The sequence below is a fragment of the Henckelia pumila genome, chromosome 1 (assembly GCF_033568475.1).
Source record: "Henckelia pumila isolate YLH828 chromosome 1, ASM3356847v2, whole genome shotgun sequence".
Lineage (NCBI taxonomy): Eukaryota > Viridiplantae > Streptophyta > Magnoliopsida > Lamiales > Gesneriaceae > Henckelia > Henckelia pumila.
Window position 1 is genome coordinate 73372088 of NC_133120.1, and position 25290 is coordinate 73397377.

Genomic DNA, 25290 nt, shown 5'->3' on the forward strand with positions numbered 1-25290 from the left:
TGATTCTAGAAAGAAAAAAAAACAGAGGATGAGACTGATTTTTTCCTTTGATTTTCTTTTTTTTTTCCTTTTGATTTTTTATTTGTGTCATCGTTGGGTTGTGAGGCAGATCTGGAACTTCATATTCTTTTTGACGGCTTTCCGTAAATCGTGGACATCTAGATATGCTTCATTCTAACAGCTCATACTTGATAATTTAATCCATCAAATATTGAAGGTGCAATTTTGGTGAAAGAATTTTCTGAATTCATTATGAAAATTTTTGAAATCCTACAGATCTCTTTTAGAAGTGTCTCTGACACAAATTTATTGAATATTTTAAGAAGAAAATGAAAAGTAATGTAAAGAATCAGTTGAGAAAGCGAAAAGAGAAATTTTTTTATTAAGCTACCAATGTTTATGTATTTAAAGATAATAATATAGAGTCCTAATAAAAATAAACTCTATAGAGTCCTAATAAAATATAAAAATTTCCAGAGTCATCAAATCCTCACTTTGAATCATCCTTGGGCTCCATATAGTTGAATTCTTTAACCAATTTCCAACAAAATTATAAATATAGATTGTGATGTAAAATTTTAATTTGAAGAAAGAGCCGTTCTGATTTTTGCTTCAGCTCAAATCTCTTTTTATTTAATAAAAGCTCAGGATATTATATTAACTGTTTGGTATGACCTGTTAATTTTGGTATGACCTATCTCAATTATTTTAAAAATATATATCTTACTTAAATAAGGGATCGATTATTTGCTTTGGGCAAAACCATTGGGAAGAAAACTCATTCAGTTAAATTAGAACTGCCACCCCGCCCACCTGTTCCCTCATCGTGGGTGAGAGCCTAAATTTTATCGGAAATATTATCCCTCGGAAATCATAATCCCCACGATCTTATCTAATGCAACCGTCTATTTTTTTTAAATTTCTCATTAACTTTTCTGATCCGTTTGAAGTTCTTCTGCACACCATTTGCATATTGTTTTTCCGCTTATCTCGATCTGGCCACATCATTTCCATTTTTTGAGGTAATTTTCGAATATATTACTCCCCAATCTGAATATCATCTACTTAATTCATCTATTCGTATCTTAATATGTTGTGGTTCGTGTATTCCAGCCAAGGTAATGCCTTGATTTTTTTTACCATGGTTTATAAGTTAAACGTGTAACAAGTGTTCGACGAATTTCTGCAATAAAAAATGTTTTTATGTTGTTCGTATATGTAATTTATTTTTCACATATTATTTGAATCTTAGTATGTAAAATTTACTTTAATCTACTTTCGTTCTTTGATTTTTACCATGTTTTTTGAAATACGCATGTGTAAGCAAAACTTTAATTTGTGTTTCAATCTGGTTCTTTTTAAAAAACCTGTGGCTCATTAATTTTTTTATTTTCACACTTCAAAAGTATATTATTTTGATTTACTATGAAACTATAAATATCAGGAATATTGCTGGATATTGCTCCAGCTTTAGCTTCCAATCAAAGGCGGCCGGTATGAGTTGTCATTCTAACTAATCCAGCAAGAGGTGGACAACATTTAATTATGGTTCTTTTGTGTTTTGATTATTGTACAATATTATACAATAATAAAAGTCTACAACTTATTTTTTCATAATATTTTAAATTCATGATTCATGAATTAGAAAATTCTCGAGGATGATTTTGCAGCAATGTTTGCCGCAGCTATTTACACGATAGAATCTATACTTTTATTTAAAAGACTTATCTTTTTGGAATTAATTAATATATATTGTCCGTCCATGTTTTTTTTCTTAATGAAGTTTATTGCATAATTTTTAAAACGCTAGCTTGGTTTAATGAGTAAAAATTTCTTTTTGGTCAATAAACTACATCGGTTAAAACTCCATATTATAATAACCATGGTGAAATACTAAGAATTTCATGGCAAATTATCATTCATGGAGTTTATTGACCAGTATTCTTTGACCGTCTTTTTTCTTCCCCTTATATGTGATATAGTTTTCACTTCATATTTGTTTGTAATGTTCCTCCTATTATTTTCACTTCAATTTAAAGGAACCTTTGTACGGATACGTAAACGAAAATTGTTGCAACTAATTTCATTTTCATGATATACGCAACACGTGTGCTTTGAGATTTGGTTTATCTGATTTCATCATTTCATTGAGTGATACTGGCCGATTTTTTATTAAATTGATTTGGGTGATACATCATAACACATTTTATCTTCTTCAAATTTTTTTAAAAAAAATGTTACTAAAATTTAGAAATTTAAGAGCTCAATTGGCATGTGATGAAGGAGTTGCTACAATAATTCATGTATTTCTTTTTTATATCTATTACTATTTTATTAAAGATTAGAGTTCCATAGAAACTGTCTTCGTGCGTTTGGCATGATTCAAAACTGTTACTCTCCTTTCTGTAGATCGTGCTTTGTGGGTTTACATATCAGTTTCGGCCTCTCCATTCAAGTTCTCTACTCAACCTGTGACGCCCGGGGCTGAGGAGGCAGGGAGTGATCGCCGGTGCCAAGAGGTTGCACGGACAATGAGCGGCTCCTGGTAGGCTTCTAGGCGGAGGGAGACATGAATGAACCGATCCCGTGCCGGAATGAGAGGGGATTCTGAGACTGTGTAGGTATGGGACTACATGGTTGAGGAGGGCTTAAAAGATTTCATATGTACTATTTATATTAAGAAGGTGCATTTTTTTTTCGGGAGCTCATCATATAAGAACTCCAAAGTTAAGCGTGCTTGACTTGGGGCAATTTTAGGATGGGTGACCTCCTGGGAAGTTTCTCAGGGTGCGTGTGAGTGAGGACATAAGCACGCTGAAAAGACCCGTCTTGATATAGTGGGTCGTTACAAATGGTATCAGAGCCGACATCTCTTAGTACGGTATGGTTCGGGGACGAACCAAGCGGAAGCTGGTGGGCATGTGACGCCCGGGGCTAAGGAGGCAGGGAGTGATCGCCGGTGCCAAGAGGTTGCACGGACAATGCTCCTGGTAGGCTTCTAGGAGAAGGGAGACATGAATGAACCGATCCCGTGCCGGAATGAGAGGGGATTCTGAGATTGTGTAGGTATGGGACTACATGGTTGAGGAGGGCTTAAAAGATTTCATATGTACTATTCATATCAAGAAGGTGTATCTTCTTTTCGGGAGCTCATCATATAAGAACTTCAAAGTTAAGCGTGCTTGACTTGGGGCAATTTTAGGATGGGTGACGGACATAAGCACGCTGAAAAGACCCGTCTTGATATAGTGGGTCGTTACACAACCAATTCTCCATCTCAAACTCACTCACTCATCATTCATCCTAAAATTTCTACGGCAACGGCATTGGAAGTCTGATTACTCTTTCAATTACTTTTTAGTATTTCTCCAAGTGCTGAAGATTTTCCAACGAAAACCAGTGGAGTACATAAAAAAAATCATCAGATTGGGTTTTGCATAAGGTAACAAACACATTCATTTGATTACTTTAAGTTACGTGTGTCCTACTCTATTCGGGTTCTACTGATTTGCCATAAATTCACTTCTCTTCTACGACTTCTCTATTGTTATCAAAGAAATCAACCACCACCTGTTCGATGAAATGTGTGAAAAGGAAAAATTAATTTTTACTACACATGACCTGGCCGTAAGGAGGCATACTCAAGCTCCATTTAGTTTAGCATTTGCATATGTATTGGTCTTACACAAGTTAAGAACTTCACGACTTCAGTTGCTAAGTGCATATTTAGGACCCATATGGCAGTTGGCGGTTGTGTCCACGTTTATGCGTTTTTTACTATTTTGATTTTGGATATGGCACCATTGCAGTAGGAATATGTATATATTACCAGCCCATGGGAATATAATTTGTCTCTGTTTTGGAGGGCAGTTGTTTTAGAGTGATTTATCAGTCAGTTTATGGAATATGTATATATTATAGATTACATTTTAATGCCAGCTTGGTTTTAGGCATTTTTAAATATAATTCAGTTTATGGAATATGTATGTATACATATTATATCTTAATTCCAGCTTCCTTTTAGGCTTCTCTAAATATGATATCTACGTATATTCTTGATCATTTTACATTTGGGTAATTCGAGTTAGGAATTAAGATGGAGTTTAGGGGATGTGATTCATACGGTTCATATCACGTTATTTTCAATCAAAGTTGACGAACGTAGCTTCGTAATTTATCGACTACTGATTTGATATCGGGATTTTATCATACAAATTATTATTCTTTGTGTTTTTTTCCATGATTTTACATAAGTTACACATTTTAATGTTTTTTGTTGTGTTCTTCTTGGTAGCCTTAAATTTTATATTCTCAAGTTTCTTTTGAAATTAGTGATAATTACTTTTCAGGAACATTTTTTCTCGCAATTCTACTATTGGTTCATTAGTTGTTAATTGTTTTCATCTATTATTTTGTTACAAATTATAATATCATGACATTGGATTTTATGCAGCAATGACTATTCGATTGCTGATGATTACTATAGGTCCACACATCAAAAAACCAAGTGGTCATGAAAGAAGTTTAAGATCAAATATTGATATGCAGGAATATCTTTGAGTTTTACATGAAAAAATATTTTGGTTGCGATAATCATGTATATATTAGGATTGTATTTTCAATTTTTTTTAGTTCAATGATTTTCTAAAAAGTACATGTCAATGTGTATATATATGTGTGTTTTAAATAATAATTTAGTTATTTTATTTGACCGCAGTAAATTAAATTTATTTGGGAAACTCTGGAAGGTTATACACAATCATGTTTGCCACATTTTTTTCTAAAAAGTTTAGAAAATATGGTAAAGTATCTAAAAAATTTAAGAGTTAACATAAATTTTTAATATATTCTCGTACAAAATAATAATTACGTATATAATTATATTTTTAAAAAATTAATATGTTTTTTTTAAAAAAATACAGATATTAAATTGAGAATGCTTCTTTTATAGAATCATATGAATAAAATTGGAAGTTGAGTGCATTTATATCAAAAAAAAATTAAACAAGTCATAAAAGACATAGAAGTCGATTTAATAATTAAAAAATTAGATCAGAGAATGATTAATAAATTTTGGAGAGTAAATACACTCCTCATTTAAAAATTGTAATTCTTTTTTTTTTAATCTGGTAATATCTTATTATTTATTTAATTAATTAAAAATATAACTTCTACCAATATCAACTTAAATCTCATTTTTCTATTAATCCGAATAATATATATAGGGTTAGTTCGTTTAACATTTTCTAGCAACTATTTATAGAACTACATAATTTTGGGTCCAAGTTAAATAAAGTTTTATATTTTTCCTTTTGTTCTTAATTAATAAATAAAGATATATATAAACTGCAAAAAATAAATAAATAAATAAATGTATCAAGAGCTAAAGACTCAAACTTTGATAAAATCATTTCCTATCCAAATTGAAAGTATACCAAACTCACAAAAAAGTTCAATCCCTTTTTTGACCACAAACCAACATGAAGTTAGCTTTATCAACATGGAGGTAGTAAGATTTCTAAAAAAGAAACCAAACTTTACAATGGCGACTCTCTCAACATAGATTGAGAAATACCATTTACAGATGAAATGTAGCAAGGGAAGTGTAGTGTGGAGTGTGATATCCTCGTCTGTAAACTGTATTATGCAGTGTGGCGTATGCAGCTTCACCGAGTTTCGTGGTTTCTGCATTCTTCCGAGTTTCTATCGAGACAGGGGCAACCCCAGGAAGGCAGAAGGATTTCATGTTTCTGAGAAAAGTTTTAGAAAAGCTTGAAATCATTTTACATGACAAGAAACTACCTCGCTCTGCTGTCTGCGCCCAGGAACGAACGCCTTGTTCAGTGCGATTCAAGGCGTCGAACCTATTCTCGAGCAATAAACTGACAAGACAAACCACTTTCAAAATCTCATCCATATAGCAAGAACGCCAAAATTTAAGGTACTTGCTGGTTTCTGATCGGATGATTATCAAGAATGATCTCTGCTGCCAAATGACAAGCCAACTTGTGTTTGGGAATCGCCAACAAGTTGGAGCTTGATAGTGTCGCTTTGAGAGGAGTGACAAACATCCACACATTCCACCAAATCGTCGTCACATGTCAGCAATACCCATTCAGCATCGTCGTCCAAATACTTGAGATGGTATCCTTGGGTGTCACCCACACCAAATCTTCTGCAAATTTCTTGGTATAGATCTTTGTAACCCCAAGAATTTTGGATCCGGAATCTGATCTTCTCTTCCCCAAAAGTAACTTTTACCCGTGGACCGACTCTTTCTAGAGCTTTAACGCCGCCACCTACTTGTGTTGTGGGAGGGCTATCTTCTGGTTTTGCAGTCACGTATAAAGATGCCTGGCTTTGGGATCTTTGAAGGAGCTTTCGTTCGTCACTTGACAGATGTAAATTTGCATCACTTCTAGCCCTCTTGAACATGCCATCGGCGTATTCATCCTTAAAGACTGATTCTTCGTTACGCGGAATGCTCAAAGAAAATGATTTCGGCGGTGTTCCACTGGAACAAGATCCACTTGAGCCGGAACTTTGACTGCAAGAAGTAGAAGGTGACAGAGAGGTAGCAGCTGCAGGGCTTGAAAGGAAGCTTTCAGGATGTACTCCCGCAGGATGTACATGATCTGTAGATTTGAAATTTGATAAATCAGAAGTTTTCGATGCATTTGGGGATGCCAGTTCAGGAAAGTTTGAGTAGAAAGATTCAATCTGCAAGACTCCAGAGGCACCCTGGACAGAGTCGATCACACGTTGGATCTTTTGTAGGGAGTGCCCAACTTTCTTGATTTTTCGAGAAGGCCAACGCTGTATTCCATGCTGCCTGCATATCCTCTTCAAAGTTGTGGGGCAAACTGGTATCAAATATAAAGGAAAAACCAAAACATTAGACGCTAATTTACAAATATCATCTTTGATAATTGACATAAAAAAGAAAAAAGAAAAACCACTAATCACTGTGAGGAAAAATTTATGCTCACCACCAAGATTCCTGGCAGCATCTTTCAGGCTACCCGCAAAATGTTGCCGAAGAACTTGCAAGGTAATAGTTTTATCAGCTTTAGTACGTCTTTTCTCTTCGCTTCTGTCCGTGTAGAATGAACTGCCATCGCCAGAAGTAGATGGCTTTGTTACAAATGTGACACCTTCTCTCGAATCAGAACCAGGTCCCTGGCTGAATCTCGTTGCTGGAGACGCTATCAATTTTTCATCTGGCAAAGTAAGATTTTCTTGTAACTCTTTGTCTGTGACAACTCGTAAAGTCTGGCAAACATTTCGTATTATATGCGACAAAGAAGTGAGCATTTTCTTCTGTTCTTCTAAATCCTTGCAATCTATGGGCAAAAAGAACTCCAATACAAAGTCAGCAGAACCTGTGCAAATACTCCTAAGCCGTATAGCAACGGCAGCTTGTAGTCCAAACATTCTTGCGTGGTGAGAAAGTGGGTACTCCGTTTTACTAAAAGAGGTAATATCAGGCCAGAAACAAGGCTGATTAGTTTTAAATGCTTTACCAACGATCCCTTGACCTTTCAACAAGTGGTGCTCGGAACAAGCTTCATGAAACCCCCGAATACGGGAATCGCCTATGTAACACGCAGAATCTACAGTGGAGACACAGTTTTCTAGATTATCATCCGAGTGACGACATCCTCCTTTACCTTGCAAGATGCACGGGACCCATGTCTGAGCCAAAGGTAATCCATGCGTTTGGCAGGCAGATTGCAGAACTTCTAAAATTTCCGGTAGTGCAGTTTGGTAAGATAGATCACTTGTCTGCAAAAAAAAAAAAGAACCACAAATATCAGAGGCATATCAATAAGGGTCGAACTCGACGACCATCTTCCCACAGATAAAAAGATTTTCAGATTTCAAAATGTTAAACTCTAAATTTCAGGAATCGCCCCTGATCATTATCATATATCATGTAACCAAATACCTTAAGATTCTTCACAGTAGGAACTTCAGAAGTCCTGAGATCAACAGCCTACACAAAAACAAATTATTTTCTTGTCAAACAATAAAAGAATTCTTTGTTGTAAGTTGAAAATGTATCTAACAATAAAATTGACTAACAGCAAGATTTCAGCACTAATTTCAAACAAAACAAAACGGATATGAAGTTAAGTAATCAAATGTGAAATGTCTCAGATAGGCAGTTTTCAGTAGCTATAAAACATGGAACATAGCATAATAATGCTTGGATGATGTACCAAGAGAATACAAAAAAAAAAGGCACAAAATCAAACCTCAAGAGCTTTACAGACACTTTCTAGCTCCGCACGATATTTGAGCTTCCTCGTCGTCAAAACAACTTCGATAACACCCAAACAAGTTTGACTACCTTGTTCAATAATCGGAACCGCAAGAGTACCCTGAATATCATATTTATGTGCAGCATCAACTCTAGGATATTCGTCACTGTTAAAGAAGCGAACATCAGGAGTCCACTCAGGGATCTTATTCCGGAACACCCTACCAGGCAATCCCGCGGCTTCTTTCGAATCTTCCTCGGTCGAAAATTGGTAACGCTTTGAAACCTCCCGGTATTGAGCAAGACTTGGGCAGTTGAGGCTGACGGAAACGAGTCGATCGTTTGTAGTCAGCACACGCTTGCCATCTCCATCTCTGTTTACAGGAACCCAAACTTGAATCAGGGCATCTTTATGCTTTGAGTGATCTTTTATATATCCAAGAGCCTGAATCAATCGGTCTGTTACGGGGGTCGAAGGTCTAGGTCCAATCCACAACCTTTTTCTTGAATCAGAACCTTCAACGGCATAGTTGTTTTCGGGCTGACACACAGAACCAAGGGCATCTTGAGCTTGCCTTGTGGATACATTCTCTGGGAAAGATGATCTTTGTCTCTCTTCTTTCACAGAGACCCCGCCGAATTCGACAGTAGTATTCGCTTCTAGAGTCGACCACAGAAACGAAGGTTCAAAGGGTGAAATGGGAGTTGAAGCATCAAAATTCAGGAATTCGGATCCATATGTTTCTAACCAACATCCATCTAACAATAATTGGTCCATGTAATCCAGATCCATGAAAGAATCACATGGAACAGCACCCAATACAGAATTAAGGGGAACTACATTTTCTTCCATTGCCCCAACCTTCCCACAAAATCACAACTGCATATCACAATACCATATTCAACAAAATCAGCCTCCACCACAATTAAATCCAGACAACAATCAATTCACAATCAAATCAATCGAATGACCATCTAAAGGTGTGCTCAGACAAAGAACATAGGATGTGAAACATCAGGAGAAACACAAGTACGACCAACTAACTTTCAGAAGATTCTTTACAAGTGTCAAAAGACATAACTCCATTCACCAAGATTCTTGTTCCCACCATTTAAAAAAACAAAAAAGAACCAAAAAAACAAAAGGGTTTTCCAAAAAAATCCAACCAAGAAAAGGAAAAAGAACAGAGACCTTCACAAACAAGACTGCAAAAAATTTACAGCCAATCCCAGAAGACAAAACCCACAAAAATGGAAACAAAAACACCTAAAAAGGGAAAAATCAGACAGAAAAAGAATTTGAAGAGCAACTCACTGTGTGCCAAGATTCAAAGGATATTCCAACAGTGGTTTTGGTTTTATTTCCCAAATCCAACCCCCCCAATAATTGAAATAAATATATATATATATTAAATTTCGTACACTCAAGAAAACTTGTGGTGGCCGCCTGTGATGCAGGAATCTCAGCAACACATGTAAGCTTGTAGGGTCTCAAGTCTCAGCTCTGAAAAATCGGTTCTTTGTTGTACTTACATAAATTTCCCCAACTTTATTTTTTACCCATCAAAGAAACCAAAGCACGAAGAAACATCACAAACCAAGTCCCCATGTCTCTCTCTCTCCCCCACCACACCTATATTATATTATATACATATATATATTATTATTATATTACCTGTACACAGCAGTGCTCAGATGATGCTTTGGATCAATCGGCACAAGCACGTAATACTCCATAAAATGATAAATATTGTAGTTTACTTGAAAAATATTATTCAATTTGTAATACAAATATAAATTAATAATCAAGATTCTTGTAACATTCAAGGACCCCACCACAAACCCCCTAAGGAATCCAGCTACGGTCAACTGTAGAATAGGAGAAATTGTATGAGATTGAAATTGTCGACTGAGTCATTCGGATTTTTTCTTATTGTTTTTTTGTATGATCAAACAGTTCTTTCTTTAAAATTTAAATGGGTTGTTTGGTTTTGGTCTGATCATGCACTATTGAATAATAGAATTTCTGATTCTTTATGTACTTTTTTATATGTATTTAATTTAATTTGATTTTCTAAACAATTCTTTAATTGTATTGAAATTATAATTGTATTTTTGTACTACACACTCTCTTTTTATTAATTTTTTTTTTCAAGAAAAATGGAACCAAACTCAGCGCATGTTGAGTTTTTAACCAATTTTGCGGCTGAGACATCTAAAAGTCGGATTTGGCCACTTATAAACAATGATCTGATTAATTGTATTTTGAGTTCTTTACTATTATTTTAAACTAAAACTAACGGATCGTGACACATACCATTATTACCATATATGTGTTTCGTAAAAAACTAAAGAAGAAGTAGGTGTCTATAAAAAAAAATTAAAACAAAAGTTCTTAATTTTTAAAATTGAAATAATAGGAGAAAAAAATAAAATATAAAAAAATGTTGTTATAATATAAAACCATGTAGTTGATTTAATACGATTGAGGGTGTTTTAAACAAATTCAAAATTATATTATAACTGTATATAATTATTATAAAACGTTATTGTATTGTACATAGTAAAAGATTATCATCTTCATAATTACCTAGTAAGTAACTAATTTCATTAAAAGTTGATAGTCGTTATGGTCATTTCCAACCTCATAAAGATTTTCCTAGATTTGAACTTCAAAAGATCGAGTTATTTGATATACATGACACGCAAAGTCGTATTCATAACATTTATTTTACGGATTAAAAAAAATTAATCACTCGATTAGTACTCTAGGTACTCAACCAATGATTCGAGACGAACTATTCGAGAGCGCGACTCGATTTTGGCCATGTGACACCGTAATTGATATCGATTGTAATTATTGATGTTGGTTCGAGAGATCTAACTAAAATAAACAAGAATGGTGGAGTAAACCAAGGAAATAAAAATTTAATTATGTTAATTTTTTATAATGCAAGTGGTTAATTAAAATTAATAATTGTGTGTGTTTGGTGGCGTGGATGGTTTGTACTTTAATGACTTTGCTTCTCCCCATTTTGTTTAAAATAGTATGGATACTTTTTTTGTACATTTGTTAATGATGATGACATCACATCAACTTGAGGATATAATATTAACATGATGTAATATAATAATCGTGTAATAATAATAATGTATGAATTTCTTGTGCGGGTGGTGTTGTAATCCACTCTACTTTTTTGTGTCGATGGGTAAAGAACCAAGGGGGATAAAAGCTAAAGTGATAAAATCATATATAATATTTATCAAAATCTTTATAAATATATTGTAGATAATTTATCTCGAGCACACTAGTATCAAATTAAGTATATAAGTTCTAACAAATAAATCGACTAAACATTGGCGGGCTGAAATTTAGTATATCGATCTCGCGAGTAGATCTAATGATTATCACGGTTCCATGTTGTTTATCACAAAAACTTAAAAAGAACATTGTCTCACGGTCAATTTGTGAGATAGATATCTTATTCGACCTAACTTATGAAAAATATTACTTTGTAGTTTTTTTAAAAAAATATTACATATTAGATCAGATAGTTCCCTATAACGTATATAGATCTAAGTGATTATCTCACAAAAAAACTATTTTTTATTTATACATAAAATCAAATAGTGACATCAATCACATGTTTCGATCAATAATAAAAAGCGTTCATATATAAAGTGTGATATCATTAGACATGTAATGGATAAATCAACATACTCACATTAACAATAAATGCAAGCATTCAATCAACATATCATAATTTATGGTATCAAATATTGCACAAAATATGATTGAGAAGGACTCAAGTGGATTAGGAAATCAATTATCATTTTCATAATAATGAATATGTAAGTGGGTATCACTTTTGCGTCAAGTGTGATGTACAATATAGTGTGTACTTGGGCAACTTGCTTGCTTGTATGCCTTTTTTTAGGTCAAAAACTTGCTAGCTAACATTTCCCGAATTAATTTTTACCAATTTATCTAGAAAAAAATAATCTACTATAAATCAATGATTGTGATTGAATTTAATATTTAATTTTAATATGAATTGAATCTAAAAATCATACTCGTGTATATAACTATCTTTAGTATAGGAGATAGACTTGCAATTAAAGTTTATTAAACTCTAGTTCGCTTTGATTAGCTCATCTACTAAATGTCAAACAAATTTTTTAAGTTTTAATGGTTTTCTCATTATATTTAATTTGTTTTGAATGTAGAATAATTCAGTTCATGAAATTCAAATGATATTTATTTGGGTTTGGTTTACCTAGAGATTTTAATAAAGTTGCAAGTTCTCGAAACAAGAAGAGAGTTGATTGCAAATTTCCAATGACTATTTTTAATATGAAAGTATTATATCGTAAAACCATATTTATTTCTAATTTTAATATCTTGTAATTTTTAACCCCGTTGAACTCAATTATCTTTATCTTTAACAATAAAATATAAATCCCAACTCCGACCATGCAGTGCCTAAAGGCTAAAGCTCTGATTATGTGCAGGTAAAATCACGTGCTATATTTATCTTTATTAACAAAAAATCATGTATTAATATTTTACTTTTGTCTCAATTATATATTGTTTTTCACACAAATTAAGAAAAAACAAATTAAAAAAAACAAATTATATTATACATAATTCCTATTTTAACTTTATTTAATTTTATTAAAAAATGGTTGCAAATTTTTCAAGACCGTAATATGTGTATACTAGTAAAACAAAAATGTTGAAAAATATTGCTAAATAGAGTACAAATCTATATATTTAATCAGGACCAAAAAAGTGACTTATATAATAAATACGAGTTATTAATATGGTGCTGATACAAAATTTAAATTTGTAACACAAAGTACAAGATTTAATATGTTGTTGGGTATATATGGGAAAGAATCAAGGAAAGTTAGCTTAAAGTTAAAAATGGAATCCGAACCGAATCTCTCCAACTAAACATGCCATAATTCATTCACGTAGTTTTAGGTCAATATTCACATCTACTTGAGTTACTGCACTTGTCCATTATTCTTTATTCTCAAAACCTACTCTAAACACTACATATTTATTCTCTCTCTCTCTATTATATTGTGATAGTCTCGTGGATTTATATTCATGAGACGAGTTGACCCGACGGATATTTACAACGAAAAATAATACTTTAATATTAAAAATAATATTTTTAATGAATCGAATTGAATCGGATATCCACCTCACAAAATTGATTGTGAAATGATCTAATAAAAAATTTTGTGTGTGTATGTGTGTAAATATATTAAACAATATAATAATGCATCAACATGTTATAACCAACTTGGTCTATTAACAGAGAGACAAAAATGTCCTACTTTTATATTTCAATAAATTTACACAAACTCATGTGAGACGATCTCACGGATTTATTTTGTAAAACGAGTCTTCTATTCAGACCCGAACCTGGCATGAGGCGAATGAGTCCACCGCCTCAGGCCCAGGTCCAAAAGAAGGCCCAAAAAAATTCATAAACTATTATTAGTGTATGTGTGCCATAAATTTTTTTAAAAAAAAATGTCATGATTTTGCCAAAAAAATAGTATTTCCGCAACTTTGTCATCTTCATCAACCATTTTTTTCTTCAAATCTGAAGTTTCAATCACATCACATGATAATTAATAGAGAACGACTCTTGGGTTTCAAAACTTTCACTCACTCTCTTTCATTATTAATTATTGGATTTCATAGACTTATATGTTTTTTTTTCTAAATTTTATAATATTTTTAGGAATATTTGTGATATTTTTTTATTCGTGAGCATAATTAGGTATAGTGTAAGAAATTTCTTCAATTGGTGCATTCATTTTCTTGAGTTTCGTATATTATTAAATAATTGATGTTTTTGCTGATAAAAATAACAAAGTATTATTTAAGTGATTATTCATAATATTTTAGTTTATTATTTAATGACATTGTAAAATTTTTTAACATTATATGTTTTTTTCTTATAATTAAGTCTATGTATAGTATTTTGCATATTTAGTTTTCAAAAACTCTATTAAATAATTTTAAAAAGTTGAAAAAATTATTTGTAAGTTCGACTCAAACCCTAAAAATCACAGGTACGGCACTGCTTCTATTTGGATCATCATTAAAAATATTACTACAAATATGAGCACGGCTGACTCGTCTCACAAGAAACATAAGATCGTCTCACAAGCTATCTGCTCAAAAATTTATTATTTATCACTTATAACTATCATTTTTCATATTTATTTTTTCAATTTAAAAATAATTAAAATATTAATTTATCTTTAGAATAACATAAAATATTTAAATAAGCGGATTTTTGTTTTAGATTACTAGTGTGTATTTAACTATTACCAATAATTTTTATAATAGAGGCAAATGAAGCCTTGGCTTGGTTTTTTGTTTCTTTGTTATTTTTTCCATACAAAAAAATGCTGTATAATTCTTCATCAATTTTTTTTTATATAATTATGGTCTATATATAGTATAATAATTTCAAATTACACAACGACCCTTTATTAATTTCCGATGCATTACTGTATAAATGAATATATAGTTTGTGGATAAATGTAAAGTAACGTGGAGCTTGGAGCCCAATCACAATGTAGACATTGGAAGGGACAAATGATACATCGGGGAATACAAAACTTCTATTCTATATCAAGATTCTCGATGCCAGTGCCCAAAATATCAACATGGGCTACATTGATTTTGGTATTTTTTTTATTCAAAAAACGGTAATTTAATATAAGGTTAATTACGTTTACTTCCCCTAGGTTTATCATAATTAGAAAAATCTCAAAATAAATGTAAAAATAACTACTCCCTTGATATTTTTACATATCTTACATATTATCCCCTCTATCAAAAAAATTAATTAAAAAAAAATTTTATATTCCAAAAATCTTTACAACATTTCAAATTTACCCTTTATTAATATTACCTATACAAATTGTAATTTTTAGTTTTTATAATTATTTTCTTGAAAACTTTTCATATTTTAGTATTTAACAACTTTGATTTACTAAAAATTTTATTTGGAATGTTTTAGAGTTTTTTGGATTACGTACCCTTTTGTTTATATTGCTTATACACATAACAATTTTTTATGATTTCAAATTTATTTTTTTGAGAAGTATCCAAATTAAATAAGAAAAAATTTAAATAAATAGCTTGAACAACGAATTATGCATCATGTTTGTATGAAATTTAATATTTATAAATTGCATTAATCTAATATTTTACTTTGGTGTAATTAATTTTTTAAAAAATTTGTGCTACCACGTGCGTACGTTCCTTACTATTTATTGAAAATACTGAGCTAATATTCCGAAAACCCACGTGTAAATTTACTTGGGAAAAAAATATATTCAAATTTATAAAATCCCTTGAAGGAACAGTAGTTAAGTCAGTTAAAATATTACAACTCCATGAAACTTCAAACATTATCCGAAATATTTTAACAAAATAGTCGAAAATTAGAAGTTAAACCAAAATATATATCCACGGGAGATTTTTAACGTTGATCAAAACTAATATGTGAACTTTTCTTCAAATCAAGAATAACATAACCGAGGCCTGTAAAATTACAGTTTTCTTAAAACAGATTCGTCCCCTCCCGGATGTGCTCGGATGATCACGACGGACGTCTGTTTCCCAGGATACACCGGTAAAACCCTGTAGTCACCTAGCACAAAGGTACTACACCGGCGAACTGAAATTGTACCGTAACGATATCATGTAGAAGAAGAAAAGACCAAAGCGTCAGAAGCATGCATTCACGTGGAGTAATGCATAAATTTTGAAATAAAAGGCAACAAGAGCAGAAGCTAAGGAGCTTCAACAATGTAGCAAAGCAACAGAAGGCAGCTATAATTCAGAAGCAAAAGAAATGATTCATTACAGATGAGTGCGAGAGCAGAAGACAAAGGAAGAAGGAATGAACGAAAGCTTATGTTTTTCGTGAAAGAAAGCAGCCTTCATATAGGCATTAAAAAACACGGTATCAAACAACAGCAGCCAGACAACTTACATCAACCAGCCTAGCATAATTAATGTCCATCAATTGGTGAATTAAATTTGGAAGGGCCTCTGAGCACATGGAGGGAATTCAATGGAAATTCTATTCACATCTGATTTTTCCAACATTTACGTCGAGGGAAAACGTTGGTAGGTGGTGGGGCGAGATCACGAGCAGAGAGTCGTGGAAAAAGGTTGTCGAGATGCAGAGCTCGCCCCGTCCAAGTGGTGCTTGAATGGAGAGTTTCTTGGTCATGTTGATGTGCATTTCTTCATTGCGGATTCAAGTGTTCTTGAGCAGTTATCAATATCTATTATGTTATATACTTTATAGCTAGGATTCATTTTGGTCTCCTTAATTGGAGAATTAGACTCTAAATATTGTTTGACATGGTGATCAAGACTAAATATAATATATGCTGCACTTGGAGCGACGAGACGTAGAAACCAGCGCTCGACGTTCTAATCGAATGATTAATATGAAAAAATGAGACCAATTTAAAAATTTATATCAGACTATCAGTTGCTAAGTTGCGGTAATCCTAAGCAAATAGTAATTATTTCATGAAAATGAAAATGAAAATATGCATTTATTTAAAAATAACAAAATAAAAAGTCTCATATTTTATGTGAAAACTGAAAGTTTGAGGAGTAAGTCGATGAGTAAATTAATTGCTCAATAAATCCAATTGAAAAATATTTTTTCTTGTCCAGTACTAATTTGTCTATTTTTGGATTTTGCTCCGTAAATTTTTCAAATTTTGGTTTAACTTCTAATTTTCGACTATTTTGTTAAAATGTTTCGGATAATGTTTGAATTTTCTTGGAGTTGTAATCTTTTAACTGACTTAACTACCGCTCCTTCAAGGCATATTATAAATTTGGATATTTTTTTTCCAAGTAAATTTACACGTGGGTTTTCGGAATATTAGCTCAGTATTTTCAATAAATAGTAAGGAACATACGCACGTGGTAGCACAAATTTTTTTAAAAAAATTAATTACACCAAAGTAAAATATTAGATTAATGCAATTTATAAATATTAAATTTCATACAAACATGATGCATAATTCGTTGTTCAAGCTATTTATTTAAACTTAAAACATATAATATTAAAATATTTTGGATAATTTTTGAAGTTTTTGTTATAAGAAGAACATTATAACATGCATCGAATAATTATTAATAAAATGTTCGCATATAAATTACTAGGTAAATTTTGTTAAATAGATTGTCAGATTATATCTCTTATTCTAGTATTTGTTCTAATTAGATAATTATAAATATTAATTAATTAAATTATTAGTTTAATTTTTTAAAAAAAATACACAAAAAAATATTATTTCGTTATTCTACTATTCGATCATCTCAACAATAAACAATTATGTGAATTAAATTCATAATTAATTATTATATGGGTGAAAACACAATCATATTTAGTTCAATCTATTAATAATATTATTAATAAAATATATTATAATATTATTTCGGGACGGTTCGGGAATCTCGTAGGGATTAGGGTGAAAACAAACCGAATCGAGCCGAATAATGGTAAAAATTTAAGGCTCAAATTCGGCTCGAATTAAGTATATTCGAGTTCGAGCTCGATTCGAAACTCGAAAATTTTAAATATTTTGGCTCGAGTTCGGCTCGAAATATTCGAACCTATTCGTGAACTATTCGAACTATTGCTCGGATATTATGGTTTGAAAAGCTCAAAATGTTCGAAAATGTTCAAAATTTATATATATTTATTATAATTATATTATATTAATAAAATATTAAGACTCGCGAAATATCGAACAAAATAATTTTGGTTCGAGCTCGGCTCGAAAAAAAGTTCGGACATGTTTGGATTCAGCTTGAGTTCGATAAGTTTGAATACGAATCAAATATTTATCGAGTTGGCTCGAAAAGCTCGCGAACCGGCTCGACTCGTTTACACCCCTAGTCGGGATAAGGTTTTATTCCCGATCCCTCTCCCGATATTAATCGAGACGAGCAAAAATCCCAAAAATTTGGGTCGGAAAAATTTCGGGTAGGGATTTTTTCGGGACGGAAATGAGATGGGATTTCGGAAAATTTTACCACTCCTAGTTTCGGTTCGGTCGGGTTGGTGAAAATATTATTAAAAATATTCCCGAACCCGAACCCAAATCAACCCGAAAATGGCCAACCGAACCTGGCTAACCTGATCAACCCGATTTTTTTTATTTTTTCTAAAAAATAATTAAATAAAAATTCAACACACATAATAATAATAGTAATATTTAATTTAAACACATAATAACAAAATCTAAGTTTATATATAATTTAAATTTGAAAGTATAGTCATAGAAAATTTAAAATATATTTACTATAAGAAATAAAAAATTATTTTAAAAAATCAAAATTGTACAAAATAAATATTAAATGAAAAATATATATTATATCAATTTACAATAAAGTTGTTTCAAACATACAACATATAAAAATGTAACAAATCTTTCTTAATTATATATATAAATAATTTTAAAAAATTCGGGTCATCTCGGGTTAGATTTTCGGGTCAAACTGATTCGACCCGAACGCAAAAATCCTCAACCCTAACTCGATATTTTTCGAGTCAACTCGTGTCGGGTTGACGAGTTGGGTTCATTTTTTACACCCCTATCCACCTCAATTATTTTTATTCGTATAACATTTTGATTTAGCTTAAAATATGAAAATGTATTGGTTTTGTTATTAATTTAATTTTATTACTTGTATATTTGATCATAATTATTTAGATTAAATAATTTTTTTTAATATTAGACAAATTTGATTTAAAATTACTATCAAATTTAAATTCATCTTAATTAATTTTTTATTAATATTACTAATTTTATATTAAAATGTGAATTTTTTATTATTTATTTTGAATATATATTTATAATTTAATTAGCACTATTGTCACCAAATAAAAATAATTAAGATGCAATGAAATTTGATAGTAATTTGAAATCAAATGTGTCGAATATTAAAAATTTCTATTTAATCTAAAAAATTATGAAAGCTTCAAGAAATAATAATGAAAATATTAAAAATACTAGTTTGTATAAATAATATTGACAAATGGTAGATTTGGAATGTCGTAAAAAATTTTGAAATATAAAACTTTTGTTTATTAATTTTTTTAGTGGAAGCGATAATATGTTAAATATATAAAAATGTTAAGAGAGTAATTGTTATTTTCAGATTTAGTTGGGATTTTTTGTAATTGTGATAAACTTCAAGGGAAGTAACCGTAATTTACCCTTTATAATATTAAAAAACTTATACGTATCGCTCACGGTTAATTTTGTTTGATGAATTTTCGAATCGGTCCAAATAATTGAAAAAATATTATCTTTTACGCCAATAATAATACTGATTGATTACTTGCTCCCTATATACTTCGACATTTCATGTGAGACCTGTCCGATTAATATTGATTTAGGAAAAACGTTAGCTATTTTACCTGTAACACAAATTTCAAATTTCTTCCAATTTTTTTGGAAAAAATGTAGAAAATAAACGTATTGCATTCCATCAGGTTTTAAAATGTTCTCTTTCTTGCAAAAAATTATACAAAAATGGAAAACCATTTCTCCCTGCGTCCACTGACCATAGGAAGGCACCACAACGGCAAAGTGACAAGACACGACAATCTGTAAGGGAAAACTTCAAAAGGCAAAACGGTATTATCATTATGCCAACATCAACGATTCTACCTCCAACGCGAGGAGTTAAAACCATTAGATGTGGTAGGCCTCGCGCGGAACATGCAGATCTACGAAATTCGTTTCCCAAAAGCATTGGCCTCAAGTACAGCACACGAAAAGTAGCAATGGGCAGGGGAGTGAAGCACAATAATCTACCATTTAACAAGACAGAATACAGTCTCACATGTAGAATAGAATCCCAATTTATTGAAACATCAGATATTGTGATGATTTATGACACAAAACAGAGAGGTTTGCTTCATTACATAAAATATATAACAGAGATCATTGACAGACTACCATCCACTTTATGAATCAAAATCATCTCTTCCATACGTAACTCTACATTGTTGGCCTCACGTTAAGACGGGAAGCAAGTTTCTGACCAAGAGACTTGTCAGCCTGTAGCAACATGTCAAAACAGGTAAGTGCGCAACAATTCAAGACAGAGACGACTAATGAATAGCAAGATTACTAGATCAAACCTCGGTTGTAACATTTAACGTTGACACTAATAATGCACATGAACAATACCTGAGACCAGTATGAAATCCATATACCACGGATCTCATGAGTGAGGCGGGGATCAGATAGCGCATCAATCCATCGGCGGATGAATCTTTCTTGCCTGGATAGAAAGAAGTCATTAACAAGTATTAAATTTCATGACTCGGACTACCTTACGCAAGGAGGATGTGAGTACCTGTCTGGTTCCCAGGAGCGGTATCTCTCCCCAGGCTGCTTAAAGTTGTTTTCCTTTGCAATGCAAATCTGCATTAATGTGTTAAGAGGCCGATGAGAGATGTATTTGGCCACTCAGTTTTCACTAAATCGTACTGATTCAACCGATCATTTAATTGGACATACACAGACATTCAAGTCCACAAAGGCATGTATACCAGGGAATCCGTAATATGATCAGGACTGAAAATTATACCCCGTGTACGGATACCTTTCAGAAAATAATCCTTAACCGTTGACCAAGCAAACAAATAATGCTTGTCCCTTGTTTACTCAACAAACACACTCCAGACAAAGATGATTTCATAACATCGTATATTTTCAAGGGTGTTTAGATTAACTCTGTTCTCTAATATTTAGAAATCCAGGACAAAAGTGAAGGAGAGCTTGAACTTTGATCATAGGTTTGTCGTAATAATTTCCATTATCCACTTAGCTCCGTCAAAAAGAAGACGAAGCAAACATGAAAATATAATGCATATATCTCTATAGACTATATGATGCTTAGGAACCGGACTCTCCTCTGTGAACCCTAACTGATTCTAGACACCAACCAAAAGCTAACTTGTCCAGTTTCAGTTAATTTTTGGTAACACGAAACCATTAGGCACTTTTTTAAGTCGCAATAGAAATTCGAAAACAAAACGTTAAGCAAAAGACTGAAGCAAACGGAGAAGAATACCCTGTCCCGGTTCCCTGACAGCACGACCGGAGGAATGGGATACCTTTCAGCGTGACGACAAGGATCGTACCTTGATGGGAAATAGTTTACCTGAAACAAGCCATAATATCTGATCATACATCTGAACAAAGTGATTTGAGGAACACGTCAAAGACATCACGCGACTTAAAACCCAGTTGACCAGAGTTGGAATTTAAAATAAGGAAATCAAAACCCCTCCTCTGCTTCACACAGAGCATGTGCATGAAGGGGCATGAATGAGTGTCAAGAAGCCTCATACCAAAAGAGGATTATGATAAAGCATAATTCAACGGTAAAAAATCTGATTTTTAGACTGACTAAACACTAAGCATCATACCTCCTCATCCCGGTGCATGAAGTTCATGAAACCTTCATGGTGGTTGTTGTGATGGGCACATTTAGGGGCATTAGCCGGAAGCTGCAGATAGTTTGGCCCAAGACGGTGCCTCTGAGTATCGGCATAAGAAAATATCCTTGTTTGAAGCAGCTTGTCATCGGAATAGTAAATTCCAGGGACAACAATAGCAGGGCAAAACGCAAGCTGTTCATTCTCTGCAAAGAAATTATCAATGTTCTTGTTCAACACCATTCGCCCAACAGGCTGCAAGGGTAGGATGTCCTCGGGCCAAGTCTTGGTTACATCGAGTGGATCAAAGTCGAATTTGTCTTCATGATCAGGATCGATAACCTGGATAAAAAGTTTCCACTCTGGATAGTTGCCAGCTGCAATTGAATCATAGAGATCCTGGGTGGCGTGGCTGTGATTAGCTCCTCCAACCTTAATAGCATCTTCCTCCAATAGACACTTCACTCCACATGTAGGCTTCCAATGAAATTTCACATAATGTACTTTTCCGGCCTTGTTGATCAGAGTATAAGTGTTGACACCAGAGCCCTCCATGTGCCTGTAATCTTGTGGAACGCCCACATCATCAAAGAGGAAAGTGAACATATGCAAACTCTCTGGATGGTGGGAGAAGAAGTCCAGGATTCTCCAGTTCTCCTGAATGTGGGACTTTGGATTGGGTTTCAATGCATGAACCATGTCTGGGAATTTCATTCCATCACGAATGAAAAAGACAGGGAAGTTGTTTCCCACCAAATCAAAGTTCCCCTGCACCAATGAAAAGAAAATGACAAAAATCAAATATGCAAGGGTTGAGAAATTAAGCAACACTTTTTCTCCAATTACTTCCATGTCTAGCAATTCCATAGTTATAATACTCCCTGCATAAATCTCAGTATTCCACTTAAATAAAAATAATAATAATAAAAGATTAAACATATAACAGTCTTCATTTTCAGACGTATACCTTTCCACACGGTAATATCCAAATAATACTACTTACAACCAAGACATGAGCGGGGAAAAAAATAGTAAAATAAATCCAATTTAAAGCCAATTTAAAGTCGTAAGTTCAATATAAAGGGAGAAGAAATTTTTCTCGTGAAACTGAAAGATCCTGTTTTTACCTCTCTGGTGTAAAATTTCACAGCAAACCCTCTGGGATCCCTAAGGGTTTCAGGGCTTCCTCGCTCATGGATGACAGTAGAGAATCGAAGAATGAGAGGTGTCTGAACTCCTGGAGCCCGGAGGAAATCAGCACATGTAAGGTGAGTAATATCATGAGTGACCTCAAAAAAGCCCTTGGCACTGGCACCTCTAGCATGGACAACACGTTCTGGGATCCTCTCTCGATCAAAATTAGCCAGTTTCTCCACCAAATGGTAATCTTCGAGGAGGATTGGGCCTGTCAAGTTGGGGAATCTAGCATTAAGACACCTAAAATCTCATGTCTCACCCCAAGCATGTACACAGGGACACATGATCTCTACACATATATAAAATTGCACCATGCAACCAAGCTAGACAATTGTAACTATACAATCAGATAGCTCCATAGTTCCAAGCAAAACAAACAGAGAGCAGAGCTTGCATTATAATATTAATCCACATGGTCCCCACAGAAAAATTAATCCACTTCTGGAAGACCTTGTCTCAGAATTAGATGAAAAGAACAAGGTCCCTTTCATAACAGCAGGGTATGGCAATGAAATTAGAGTGCTCTTTGAGTTAAAACAGACGTTTGCAAGTTGTAAAACTCTTAACAAATTATCGAGATGTACCGTCAGATGAATTAAGATTTACTACCAAAACAAAACAAGGACGAACCCGAAAGGCTACTGGAGCGAAAACAAAGAAAATACCTCGAGTTCCGACAGTCAAGGAGTTGTTGTTATTCCACACCGGAGCTCCAGAATTCGTGGTCATGAAAGGCGAATTGAAAGCACTGGACGGACGATACTGGACAATCAAACACATAAAAAAAAAAAAAAAAGATTAAAAACACAACCTAAAAAAAAAAACCTCGCTAACACCACCACCACCACCACCACATCTCGTGCAGTAAACAAAAGATCAACTCGATACAACTGCACCCCAAATCCATTCCAAACAAGGGTTTTCAATACAATCAAATCATAAGTCAAAAAATCACCAGCTGAAACACATTAATCGATCAATGTCCAGAAATGGCGAACATCAAAATTCAGCACAAGGAAAATAAAAACGAAATCGAACGATAAAAATCCTCGAAAAACAGTACCTTGTATGGATCCATGGTGATGGACAGAGATGTGGCGTGTGTTCTGGTCTGAATGAAGGAGATGAGATGAGAGGGTGCAAAACTTGGGATTATCTATTTACAGTTACAAATATAATAAATAAATAAATACATAATATTATCCACAACCCAACATAAAATATTATCACTCATTTTTTGTGAATTATATAATTCATAACCTTTTATAAATAACAATTATTATTATTATCTTTTTTAATTAAATTATTATTATCTTCAGTGAATTGGCATTGGTGCAAACGGATTTTTTTTTTTTTTGACAGCGCAAACGGATGGTTACAACTTACAACATGGTTTTTTTAGCACACCGCTGTTACTTTTTGGTGCGCACGGGATAAACCTCGAACTAACTGCTATCTTTTTGTCCGCACTGGGTAAATTTTTGAACTAACGCAATAGTCTGCAAACTACGTTAGCCAGGTAAAATACACTAGAAAAGCCCTGAGTGACGTTAACCCAAGAAGGTGGTGGCATAGAGAATTGAACTCACTAATATTATATTTTTTTATGCATTAAAATATGATATTTATTCTCAAGCTTTCATGTTGTTATTTTAGTTATTTTATATATAAAAAAAGTGATATCATGGACAAGGAATATTTTGGGAGAAAATTAATATGTCTTGAATAAAAAAAATACTAGTATTCTTGTATACTCGTTGCGTACTTGTAAAAATCGTGGTTTTTTTAAGGGAAATAAAAGAGAAAAAATTAATTATACAATTAAAAAATACAAAAAAATAGTATTTTTTGTAAATAAATAGTCACTAAAACTCAACTAATACATGAATTTTACATGTGTGGTATATTTTCGTAAATAAAAAGTCATTAAAGGTCACAAAGTTAATATTTTTTTGGTAAATAAGAAAACATCTAATGGTTAAAAAAATATAAATCATATAAAATAACTATTTGCCTAATTATCTTGGTTTTGTTGTGAATTATGTTTCGATATAATCGTGGTTTAATCTTTAAGTTTAATTAATTGAAAATTAATGTATACATTAGTAAGATTATATATATTATTTTTTTATACATAAAAATAGATAATACAAACAAATGAATCCAGGCAATTATGCCGTCAATATAGATGAATAAGGGGACGTAGAACATTTGACCCTTTCAAATACGTTTTGTTTAGGTTTAAATAAAATAATTAAATCATTACATTATACTAGTATATCGAGTACATGCAAA

At 32.6% G+C, this 25290-nt stretch overlaps 2 protein-coding genes across 5 annotated transcripts; both read right to left on the reverse strand.

Moving 5' to 3' along the window:
* Window positions 1–5396: 5396 nt before the first annotated feature.
* On the reverse strand, window positions 5397–10009 carry LOC140879353 (protein NLP5-like). 4 transcript variants are annotated; one of them, XM_073283052.1, is made up of 6 exons: window positions 9579–9863; window positions 8259–9143; window positions 7949–7996; window positions 7671–7785; window positions 6990–7220; window positions 5397–6863 (listed from the first exon to the last, which is right to left on the reverse strand). In XM_073283052.1, exons 2-6 carry the CDS (start codon window positions 9114–9116, stop codon window positions 5971–5973), a joined length of 2145 nt encoding a protein of 714 aa, XP_073139153.1. In that variant the 5' UTR covers window positions 9117–9143; window positions 9579–9863; the 3' UTR covers window positions 5397–5970. The 4 variants fall into 4 exon arrangements, with proteins under 4 accessions (XP_073139153.1, XP_073139144.1, XP_073139139.1 ...); XM_073283043.1 differs by lacking the exon at window positions 9579–9863 and adding an exon at window positions 9939–10009 and having other exon boundaries at window positions 6990–7785; XM_073283038.1 differs by having other exon boundaries at window positions 6990–7785; window positions 9686–9863.
* A 10186-nt stretch (window positions 10010–20195) lies between these two features.
* Window positions 20196–24200, reverse strand: LOC140879100 (catalase isozyme 3). The gene is made up of 8 exons (XM_073282749.1): window positions 24059–24200; window positions 23661–23757; window positions 22926–23203; window positions 21790–22566; window positions 21432–21521; window positions 20712–20779; window positions 20543–20636; window positions 20196–20410 (listed from the first exon to the last, which is right to left on the reverse strand). Exons 1-8 carry the CDS (start codon window positions 24071–24073, stop codon window positions 20351–20353), a joined length of 1479 nt encoding a protein of 492 aa, XP_073138850.1. The 5' UTR covers window positions 24074–24200; the 3' UTR covers window positions 20196–20350.
* Window positions 24201–25290: the final 1090 nt, after the last annotated feature.

Bases quoted from the DNA above. Each gene is read 5' to 3' on its own strand.
- LOC140879100 (XM_073282749.1), bottom strand. The intron at 21,522-21,789 runs GTATGATGCTTA...GGCTTGTTTCAG, and splicing joins TCATGCACCGGGATGAGGAG to GTAAACTATTTCCCATCAAG. The intron at 20,411-20,542 runs GTATTGTTCATG...ATGTTGCTACAG, and splicing joins GGATTTCATACTGGTCTCAG to GCTGACAAGTCTCTTGGTCA.
- LOC140879353 (XM_073283043.1), bottom strand. From the start codon at position 9,116: ATGGAAGAAAATGTAGTTCCCCTTAATTCTGTATTGGGTGCTGTTCCA. The intron at 7,997-8,258 runs GTTTGATTTTGT...GTTTTTGTGTAG, and splicing joins GTGTCTGTAAAGCTCTTGAG to GCTGTTGATCTCAGGACTTC. The intron at 6,864-6,989 runs GTGAGCATAAAT...ATTTGATACCAG, and splicing joins TGCTGCCAGGAATCTTGGTG to TTTGCCCCACAACTTTGAAG.